The sequence below is a fragment of the Dipodomys ordii genome, unplaced genomic scaffold (assembly GCF_000151885.1).
Source record: "Dipodomys ordii isolate 6190 unplaced genomic scaffold, Dord_2.0 Scaffold54, whole genome shotgun sequence".
Classification (NCBI taxonomy): Eukaryota; Metazoa; Chordata; class Mammalia; order Rodentia; family Heteromyidae; genus Dipodomys; species Dipodomys ordii.
In genome coordinates, this window is record NW_012267270.1 from 5,828,987 (window position 1) to 5,840,370 (window position 11,384).

At 49.4% G+C, this 11,384-nt stretch overlaps 1 protein-coding gene across 1 annotated transcript in view; it reads right to left on the minus strand.

Annotated features, from left to right (window-relative positions):
• Stip1 (stress-induced phosphoprotein 1) overlaps positions 1-10,590 on the minus strand; it is an 18,936-nt gene extending 8,346 nt beyond the window's left edge. The window contains exons 1-5 of the mRNA XM_013021133.1: positions 10,452-10,590; positions 6,107-6,316; positions 4,968-5,109; positions 4,689-4,830; positions 1,784-1,952 (exon numbers count right to left, since the gene is read on the minus strand). Of these exons, the coding sequence (XP_012876587.1) occupies positions 1,784-1,952; positions 4,689-4,830; positions 4,968-5,109; positions 6,107-6,316; positions 10,452-10,460 (672 nt within the window). The 5' untranslated portion in view covers positions 10,461-10,590. The remainder of the gene's footprint in view (positions 1-1,783; positions 1,953-4,688; positions 4,831-4,967; positions 5,110-6,106; positions 6,317-10,451) is intronic.
• Positions 10,591-11,384: the final 794 nt, after the last annotated feature.

The window sequence follows — 11,384 nt, forward strand, 5'->3', positions numbered from 1 at the left end:
AAAAAAAAAAAAAAAGAGTCTCATGGACTTTTCTACCTGAACTGGCTTTGAACCATCATTTTCAGATCTTGGCATCCTGAATAGCTAGGATTACAGGTGTGAGCCACTAGTGCTCAGCAGCAAAATACTTTTGAGATGAAGCCTTCCTAAGTAGTTCAAGTTGGCTTCAAAAACTTTTGATCAGGCTGGGGCCGGTGGCTCACGTCTATGAACCTAGCTACTCAGGAGGCTGAGATCTGAGGATCACAGTTCAAAGCCAGCCTGAGCAGGAAACAAAGTGAGACTCTTATCTCCAATAAACCACTAGAAAACCGGAAGTGGCGCTGTGGCTCAAGCGGTAGCACGCTGGCCTTGAGCTAAAGAGCTGAGGGACAGGGCTCAGGCCCAGAGTTCAAGCCCCACAACCAACAACAAAAAAAAATTGATCCTCCTGCTTCAGCCTCCCAAGCCCTTCTCCTTGCAAACAAATGCTACCATGTTTAGCAACCCTCCCTCCCAAAAAATGGTTTTTTTTTTTGAGGGAGGGGGGGGTCTGGTCGTAGGCCTGAACTTGGCCTGGGTGCTGTCCCTCAGCTCTTCAGCTCAAGGCTAGCACTCTACCACTTGAGCCACAATGCCACTTCCGGCTTTTTTTTCTGCTTATGTGGTGCTGAGGAATCGAACCCAGGGCCTCAGGCATGCAAGGCAAGCGCTCTACCACTGAGCTACCTTCCCAGCCCCCATGTATTTCTTTTATGCACATACTGGGGCTTGAAAATGTCCATGAGCATTTGTGCACAAGATTAGCTCTCTACCAGTTGAATCATAGCTCCACATCTGGCTTTTTAGTGGTTAATCAGCCTGCCTAGGCTGGTTTTGAACCTCTATTTTCAGATCCTAAGTAACTAGGACTCTAAGTGTGAGCCACCAGTGCCTGGCCCCAATTTGTTGTTGTTGTCGTCAGTCATGGGGCTTGAACTCTGGGCCTGGACAACGTCCCTCAGCTCTTTAACTCAAGGCTAGCACTCTACCACTTGGGCCATAGTGCCAGCCTTTTCTGCTTATGTGGTACTGAGGACTCGAACCCTGGGCCTCAGGCATGCAAGGCAAACACTCTACCACTGAGCCATGTTCCCAGCACCCCCAAGTATTTTTTTTCGGTCGGTCGTGGGACTTGAACTCTGGGCCTGGGCGCTGTCCCTCAGCTCTTCAGCTCAAGGCTAGCACTCTACCACTTGAGCTACAGCACCACTTCCAGTTTTCTGGTGGTTTATTGGAGATAGGAGTCTCACGGTCTCTCTTTCCCTGGCTGGCTTTGAACCGCGATCCTCAGATCTCAGCCTCCTGAGTAGCTAGGATGGCAGGCGTGAGCCACCAGCACCCGGCTACCCCCAAATATTTTTATATGCAACCCACTCTATGCAGGAAAGTCGGCGAGACACTCATATCTCTAATTAATCATCAAAAATCTCGAAGTGGTACTGTGGCTCCAGTATTAGACTGGTAGTATTGAAGTATAAAGGTCAGGAACAGCACCAAGTCCTGAGTTCAAGCCCTAGGTCCAGGTGCATGCATGTGTGTGTACACAAACACCCCCCCTCCCCCACCAGCCTAGGTGGGTCTCAACAACTGGGCTAGGTAATTATCCTATTTAATCTTCCCAAATAGCTGACAGTAAGCTTAGTATATACTGTGTACTCAAAGTTCATCAGCTGTCCAAGGTGTACACATTGCCATTCAATATGTATTTCTAGCTGATTTGCTTGTTGTTTGCCTAACGGTGAGGAGAAAAGAAAACTGAGACCTGCTTCTTATTCTCTGGAAGGTCTTCTTCCATCGGCTCTGGCTTGGTCTCCTTTTTGGGAGGAGGAGGGGGTGGGGGTGTTGCAGCCTCTTCCTCCTCATCCATGCTGCCCAGATCAACCCCGAGGAGGACACTGAGAGTGGTCATGATTCGGGGATCTTGCAGTTTCCTAATATTGATTAGGGAAGAAAGAAAGATTGTAATTACTTTTCCGTAACTGATCATAAGCCCTCTTCTGTTAAGATTCCTATATACAAATGTTGGTCTCTACAATTTCTTACTAATTATAAATGCAGAATCTTGCTGGTCTAGATGGCTCACACCTGTAATTCTAACAATCTACTATGCAGAAACCTGGGATAAAGCAGCCAGATCCTAAGTTTGGGGTGAGGGGGGAACTGGTGTGGCACAAGTGGCAGAGGAATAAGTAAGCAAGCCAAGCAAGCACAAGTGCAAACATGAATGAGGCTCTGGGCTAAAAAATTCCAGCATCACCAAAAAAAAAAGACAAAGAAAAACCAAAACACATTTCAAAACTCTGACTTACTGTCAGTGTACTTTGCTATCTCACCTAATCACACAGTTACAGTCACTAATTCCAACACAAGAAATGCAAAGCCAGGCACTGGTGGCTCATATCTGTAACGCTAGCTACTTAGGAGGTTGAGATATGAGGATCACAGTTCAAAGCCAGCAGGAGCAGGAAAATATGTGAGACTCATCTGCACTTAACCACCAGAAAACTGGAAGTGGCGCAGTGGCTCAAGTGGCAGAGCAGTGGCCTTGAGCTGAAGAGCTGAGGGACAGCGCCCAGCGTTCAAGCCCCATGATTGACCCCACACACACACGCATACAAAGAACCAAAGAAAAAGGAAATGAAAATGAAATAATTGGATGCTAGTGGCACATGTTTGTGGTCCTAACTACTCAGGAGGCTGAGAGCTAAGAATTAGTATGAGAAGCTAGACCCAGAAGAAAAGCCTGAGACTTTTATCTCCATATAACTAACAAAAAGCTGGGAATGTGGCTCAGTGAGAGAGTGCTTACCTAGCATGCATGAAGCCCTGGGCTCAATTCCTCAGAACCACATACACAGAAAAAGCCACAAGTAGCCTGGTGCCAGTGGCTCATACCTGTAATCCTAGCTATTCCAAGAGGCTGGTATCTGGGTATCATGGTTCAAAGCCAGCCTGGGGAGGAAAGTCCATGAGACTCTAATCTCCAATAAACAACCAGAAAACCGAAGTGGCGCTGTGGCTCCAGTGGTAGAGTGCTAGCCTTAAGAAGCTCAGGGACAGTTGCCCAGGCCCTGAGTTCAAGCCCTAGAACTGGCCAAAAAAAAAAAAAAAAAAAAAAAAAAAAAAAACAAAATAAACCAAGAGAAGTGGAACTGTGGCTCAATTTGTAGAGTACCAGTTTTGAACAAAAAAAGCTAAAAGACAGCACCAGTAAAGCCTTAGTACAAGCATGCTCGCATACACTCCCAATGATATACAGGCAGGGCCAGAGATGATTACATCTGTAATCTCTGCCATTCAAGTGGTAGAGGCAGGATGACCATAAGTTCATCAAAGCCATCCAGAGCAAAAGTTAGCAAGACCTTATCTCAGAAACAAGCTAGGTATGTAATCCATCTAAGTGTCTGTACTCCTAACACAGGTCTAGTCGGTAGCTAGACAGGCAGGTAGATGAGTCTAGGAGAGGACTAGAGGTGCAGTGCAACAGTGGAACAGTGCTTGTCTCGCATGGTCGAGGTCCTGGGTTTGATCTTTATTTTTATTTATTTATTTATTTATTTATTTTTTGGGTCCAGTCGTGGGGCCTGAACTCTGGGTCTGGGCACTGTCCCTCAGCTCTTCAGCTCAAGGCTAGCGCTCTACCAATTGAGCCACAGCGCCACTTCTGGCTTTTTTCTTTTTGCTTATGTGGTGCTGAGGAATCGAACCCAGGGCCTCAGGCATGCAAGGCAAGTGCTCTACCACTGAGCCACCTTCCCAGCCCTTTTTCTGTTGTTTTTTCAAATTGTCAGTTGTGGGGCTTGGTTCTTGAATTCAGGGCCTGAGTCCTGTTACTGAGCTTTTCTGCTCAAGGTTAATGCTCTACCACTTTGAATCACAGCTTCATTTCTGGTTTTCTGATGGTTAATTGAAGATGGGTCTTACCCTTTCCTGCCCAGGCTGGCTTTGAACAGTGATCTTCAGATCACAGCCTAAGTAGCTAGGATTACAGGCATAAGCTACCGCATGCAACCCTTCAATCCTTTCTTTCTTTTTTGGTCAGTTGTGGGGCTTGAACTCTGGGCTTAGGTGCTGTCCCTGCCTCCTCAGCTTAAGACGAGTGCTCTACCGCTTGAGCCACAGCGCCACTTCCAGTTTTCTAGTGGTTTATTGGAAATAAGAGTCTCATGGACTTTCTGCCCAGGCTGGCTCTGAACTGGCAATCCTCAGCTCTCAGCCTCCTGAGTAGCTAGGATTACAGGTGTGAGTCACTGGTGCAAGGCTCGACCTTCAATCCTTTCTTTTTTTTTGGTTGGCCGTGGGGTTTGAACTCTGGGCTTGGGCGCTGTCGCTCAGCTCTTCAGCTCAAGGTGAGCGCTCTACCACTTGAGCTACAGCGCCACTTCCGGTTTTCTGGTGGTTTTATTGGAGATAGGAGTCTCACGGTCCCTCCTGCCCGGGCTGGCTTTGAACTGCGATCCTCAGATCTCAGACTCCTGGGTAGGTAGGATTACAGGCGTGAGCCACCAGCGCCCGGCCTTGACCTTCAATCCTTTCTATAACTACAAATAAAAAACCTGTACAGCTCAATGGAGAAAAAGCAACAGAAACACTCTGAACCAGGGAGGGAACCCTCTCCTATAGGGTTCTGGAACATTTCCAGATACTGATGGATAGCCTCTACTCACGTGCCCAGGTCAGATGGCTTATTTCGTAGTTGCTCTATCAGCTCCCGATAGGTAGGATCACTGAGCAGTGTCCTTGTCCTGGGATCGTTCTCCAACTTCTGGTACAGATTAGGCATGTTGAAAGGGTTCATGAATTTTCTCTCTGTCCAAATAAAGGAAAGTAATCCCCATGATACCTTGATTCGCTGTATTTCTGTTCACTCCACACCAACACTGGTACATGGAGTGTACTGTATGTTCCCCTATGGGAAAAGGCGTGGTGGTATATGTGGTATTTACCTGCCAACCGAGCCTCCATGTTCTGTAAACCTTCTTTGAGTTGGGAGTTATTAGCTTCATGTTTTAAACCTTCCTCATAGGTTCGTTTGGCTTCTTCAAATCGGTTTAAGAACTCAAGAGCTGCTGCTTTTCTTGAATAGCCCTTCAACCCACAAAAAGAGAAAAGAAAGATTAGATCAAAATGGACAGTCCAGGTAAACGAAACTGCAGGGAGCATACAGTAGGGTCAACATTTTTATTTTTTTTGCTCAGTCATGGGGCTTGAACTCTGGGCTTGGGTGCTGTCCCTGCGCTCTTCAGCTCAAGGCAAGCGCTCCACCATTTGAGCCACAGCACCACTTCCACTTTTCCAGGCTGGCTTTGAATCACAATCCTCAGATCTCAGCATCCTGTGTAGCTAGGATTATAGGCGTGAGCCACCCACCGGCGGCCAGCTTGAGGTAAATTTTTAAGAATCCTGACAGGGCTGGGAAGGTGGCTCAGTGGTAGAGTGCTTGCCTTGCATGCATGAGACCCTGGGTTCGATTCCTCAGCACCACATAAGCAGAAAAAATAAGTTGGTAGTGGCGCTGTGGCTCAAGTGGTAGAGCGCTAGCCTTGAGCTGAAGAGCTGAGGGACAGCACCCAGGCGCAGAGTTCAGGCCCTCGACCGGACCCCCCCCAAAAAAAAAGAATCCTGACAAAGGTAGGTGCACAACTTTGTCACCCAACAGCCATACCCATATGCTTGTTGTCATGCATGTATGTGTGCGTGTTTGAGACAGGGTATCACTGTGTAATACAGGCTAGCACTGAACTTGCTATTATATAGCAGATTGGACTGGAACGCACAATCCTCCTGCCTGGGATTATAGGTATGTGCTGTTTAGCCTTAAGAGTACTGTTGCTATCAGTTTCTTTGAAGGCATTTCTTTTTCAGCAGTACCAAAAATCCATATTACCACTGATGGAAATGTAAGTATTTATGCAATGTGCCACTATTTCAAGGGGCATGTTCAAAAAGGAAGGCCCAGGTGGGAAACAAATTAGAAATCTACTAGGACAGTCAACTAGGCAGGCCTACAGGACCTGTAAGTAAGCCTGATTGAATACCAAAAGGCATCTGAGGAAAATCTGGAGACTCCGCAATCCCCACTTACCTTGCCCCAATCAGGCTTTAGGTCAACAGTTTTGCAGCCATCCTCATAAGCCTTCTGGTAGTCTCCTTTCTTGGCATAGGCTGCAGAGCGATTGCTGTAGAGTACATGGTTCTGAGGATCTAACTTAATTGCTTCAGAGTAGCACTGTAGCGCATCATCAATGTTCCCTGCACTCAGGGCCTTATTGCCTTTCTCCTTTAGCTCATTCACCTGAGGATAAAAAGTGTCAATATTGGGCTGGGAATGTGGCTTAGTGGTAGAATGCTTGCCTAGCATGCATGAAGTCCTGACTTAATTCCCAAGTACAGAAAAAGCCAAAAGTGGCATTGTGGCTCAAATGGTAAGAGTGCTAGCCTTGAGCAAAAGCAGCTCCGGGACGGTGCCCAGGCCCTGAGTTCAAGTTCAGGAAAAAAAGTGCCAATTACCAAATATTTTCTCTCCATTAACACACCTGCCTACCAAGTGCAAGACTCTGAGTTCAATACCCAGTATCCCAACATACAGAAATCATAAACTAACTCATTCACATATCTCATGCCTTTGGGATCCATCATAGGAAAAAAGTTAACAAGAACAAAAGTTCACCCCTTTGCTTTCCCCTAGCTGGTATGGACTGGTAAGAACTCTACTCTCTCTTTTTTTTTTTTGTCAGTTGTGGGGCTTGAACTCTGGGCCTGAGTGCTGTCCCGTAGCTCTTCAGCTCAAGGTAGTGCTCTACTACTTGAGCTACAACATATTCCAGTTTTCTGGTGGTTTATTGGAGATAAGAGTTTCATGGACTTTCCTGCCTGGGCTGGCTTTGAACCGCGATCCTCAGAACTCAGCCTTCTAAGTAGCTAGGATTACAGGCGTGAGCCACTGGCACCCGGCTTGCTCTACTCACTCTTAAATCTCAAAACTAATGGAGCCACCCAAAATTTATCCATGTTACTTTCATGGGAAAATACTTTCACTGGTCACAGATTTGCAGGGCCCATAGGATACACTGAACACAGGCATGTGCATTCCATAAGAGACAATGAAGAAGGAAGTGGACTGAGTATGCAGATACATGTTCTAGTGCCTTACAGGCTTTAGGATGCCAAGAGCCCATGCACAGGAGCATCAAGATGTTCATCACAGTGTGGCTGCCAACTCCCATCAAGAGAAATCACTTTCCAGTTATTGATTGAGCTGAATGTCAACATGTTAACTAACATTTTGATTCTTAATTGGTAAAGCTAGCAGTTACTACTTAATTGCTACAACCTAACTATTATAGTATTATAAAAGGGATGAAGGAAGATGAAGAGAGACAACTTTAATTCTGTATCCTTTTGTAAACATTCAAAATGGAAAAAATGAGCTGGGTGTCAGTGGCTCACACCTGTAATCCTAGTTACTCAGAAGGTTGGGATCTGCAAATCGTGGTTTGAAGCCAGTCCAGGCAGCAAAGTCCCCATGAGCTTCTTATTCCACTTAACCACTAAAAACCGGAAGTGGTGCTTTGGCTCAAGTGGTGGAGCACTAGCCTTGAGCTGAAGAGCTCAAGAGGGACAGTGCCCAGGCCCTATGACTGACCAAAAAAAAAAAAAAAAAGGCACTCCTCAGTGTGTACCTAGGGCTCTTTTTTTTTGGCTGTAGGGCTTGAACTCTGGGCCTGGGCTCTATCCCTAAGCTCTTCCGCTCAAGGCAAGGGCTTTACTTGAGCCACAGTGCCACTTCTGATTTCTAGTGGTTAACTGGAGATAAGAGTCTCCTGGACTTTCCTTGCCCTGATGGCTTTGAACCACAAACCTCAGATCTCAGCCTCCTGAGTAGCTAGGATTATAGGCATGAGTCATGGGCACCCAGTTTGTTTTTGTTTTTAAGTAAATGAAGGGGGCACCTGGCTCACACAATTCTAGCTACTAAAGAGGCTGAGATCTGAGGATGGAGGAATAGATTTGTCTGCCAGGATGGCAGACAAACCAGAGACTCTTTATCACTAGCAAAAAACTGGAAGTAGAGATGTGGCTCAAGTGATAGCTTTTTTTTTTTGTGCTAGTGGGGCTGGAGTTCAGGTCTTATGATGGACAAAAACACAAAACAAAAAAAAGAATGGCTTCTAAGCCGGGAGCCTGTAATCCTAGCCACTCAGGAGGCTGAGATCTGAGGATCTCGGTTCAAAGCCAGCCTGTGCATGTTGAGCCTATGCCCAGAGCTCAAGCCCCATGACGAGGGGGAGAGAGTGGGAGAGAGGGGGAGAGAGGGGGAGAGAGGGGGAGAGAGAGAGAATGACTTCTGTTGGGGGCCAGTGGCTCATGCCTTATAATCTTAGCTACTCAGGAAGCTGAGATCTGAGGATCACGGTTCAAAAGCCCAGGCAGGAAAGTCAGGGAGACTTTTATTTCCAATTAACCACCAAAAAGCTAGAGGAAGTGGAGCTGTGTGTGGCTCAAGCGGTACAGCATTACTAGCCTTGAGCAAAAGAAACTCAGGGACAATGCCCAGGACCCGAGTTCAAGCCTAATAGCTCCAAACAATTAACTACAAAAAGGCAGAGTTATCTATACATTGTGCGGTAAAGGTTTGCAGTCATTCAGTTATAGCTTACCTGTAGGAATATGTGTATAATGGCTAGTATAATTTTAAAAAGAGAGATGGGGCTGGGCATTGGTGGCTCACACCAGTACTCTAGCTACACAGGAAGCTGGAAAGATCTGAGGATCAAGGTTCAAAGCCGGCTCAGACAGGAAGATCCTTGATATTCATCTCCAATTAATTGCAAAAAGCCAGAAGTGAAGCCACATGTAGCTCAAGTGGGAGAACACTAGCCTTGAGTGAAAAAGCTCAGGGACAGTATATAGGCATTGAGTTCAAGCCCCAGTACCGACATTAAACAAACAATAAGACTAAATTAAAAAAAATAGAAAAGGCATAAGATAGAACACAAGTTTTGCTTGCTCCATGCCTCAGTTTCAATCCCCAGCACCAAATTAACTGAAAGCAGTAACAACCTCTTGGTTGTTCTTGTAACAGGAGGCATTTTCACTCAATATATTTTTCTCGCCTATACTACAACCTAGGCACTCCAGATACAACTTAATCTAAGGGCATACAAAATTTAGAAATCCCTCCATTTATTTTCATTCTTTCTTCAAGAAAGCTACTGCTTTGCCTCCAGGAACCGTTCAGGTTTATAGATCATAGCAAGAAGAAATGAGAAGCCAGGCGCTAGTGGCTCACGACTGTAATGTTAGCGCTATACTCAGGAAACTGAGATCTGAGGATCACGGTTTGAAGCCAGCCAGAGCATTAAAGTCCGCTAGACTCATCTCCAATTAACCACAAAAAACCGGCGGAGCTGTGGCTCAAAGTGGTAGAGCACTTAGCCTTAAGCCAAAGAGCTCAGGGATGGCCCCCGGGCCCTGAGTTCAAGTCCCACGGCCGACCAGAAAAAAAAAAAGCAAGAAAAAAGAAATGAGCTGCCCATACCCCTAATCACTACAGCTCAACGTCAGCTTCCAATACAAGGCCACCTCTCTCTAACTGCGAGCTTTCCTTGAATGTCGCTTTGGTTCCCTCAAAAAGCTGAGTGGAGACAAGGAAGGGGCTTCTTGCTGCTCACTCCCTGGTCTCAACTGAACAGAGTTACTAATTCCTGTATAATCAGAACCTGACTTTCCAAGTGTCAAGTCTCCAGTCACCCAGACAAAGAGGGGGAGGGGCCGCACACGCGGGTGGTCCTCCCATAAAAATTTTGGGGTACCCCTCCCCTCTCCTCACCCTGGGGAGCTCTCCGGATCAGGCCACACACACTCCTTTTCCAGCCTCCCCTTCTCCATGTGCGCAAAACTAACGTTTTCCACAATTCCGTCCCAGGCCCAAGCTGTGCACCCCCACCCCCTATACTCTCCGGATATTGCCGTTCCTGCTCCACGGTCATCGGGGCTCCCCCGTGGACCCGCTCGGACCGCCCCGCGGCTGACCCCAGCTCCCCGCCTGCCACCAGCCTCCTAGGTGGCCGGCACCATCCCCTCCCCCCGCCCCAGCGGGGGCCTAACCTGCAGTCACACACCGGAGACCCCGAGGGCCCGGCCTCACGCCGGATCCCGGCCTCTCGCCGGATCCCGGCCTCCTCCACCCCTCCTCGCCAAGCCAGGGGGCGACGCGGACCCGCGCGGCCGCGCCTCGCTACACAGTCCCTCCCACCCGCCGACCGCGGCCCTCACGCCCTCGGCGCTACTCCGCGCCGCCTCAGCCCCAGCCCGCCATCGCAGCCGCCCGGCTCGGCAGCCGCCCCACCCGGCCCCTCCGCTGCGGCCCGACCTCAGTGGGTTTCCGAGCAGCCCTGGGGGTGCCCCAGCCACCCCTCCCCCTTCACCTGCTCCATTGCCTGGCCCGGAACCCCGTTGAATCGAATCCGTCCGCTCCGCGTTCCCAACCGCACGCGCCGCCTTCTGGAACCTACTAGAAGCTGCCGGGACCCCGGCTCCAGCCCCTTCCTCGCCTGCTCACTGGTCAAGCACCTCGGGGCGGGTCTCTCAACTCCTCTATTATTGGCTGGAAGCCCAGCCAATCATCTGTACGCTCTTCTCATTGGCCCTCCAGGAGTAATCCCTGCGACCCTGCCTCCTCCGCGCTTCAGGATTGGGTATTCTCTGATAAGCCCCACCCAACTCGGGGCTCCACGGACGGAGGGAGGAGCGAACTACTACGACACCGATCGGTCGGTTGGTCCGTCAATCGCGGGCGTACTGGCCGCGCCCATTGGTCCTGTTCTTTCTGGAAATTTCCACCTCTCTCATTGGGCTGTGGGGCTTGGTGACGACACCTCCTTCAGAGGGTGGGGGGGAGATTTTCGACTGGGCGGGGCATTGCCCACGCTTTGCACTGACGGCCTTAGGCCGCCGCCGAGGGAACGGCCGGGTTTCGCTCCGGCCGAGGGTTGAGCGTGGCTGGGCCTGGGCGAGTTTGTGGGCCCGCCTTCCGCCGTGCTCCCGAAGCGGCCGGCGGCGGCGGCCCTGCCCGCCGCGCTCGTCCGAGCTACAGTCCTCAGCACCCTCACTGCCGGAACCCGCGTGGTCTGGCGCCCCGGTCCTGCACGTCCTCGGATGCTGTGTGGCCGCGAAGGCCCCTGGGGGCGGGGGCTGGGCCTGGGCGGGCCGGGGTCGTCAGTGGAGCCGCACTCTCTGTCTCTGAGCCCTGGGGTACAGGGACGGGTAACCCGGTGGACTCTCACTCCACGGGAAGCAGTATGCACGGTGAACCGGAGCCGCCGGGCAGAGTCTTAGTCCCGGTCCCTCACGGGGGGGGG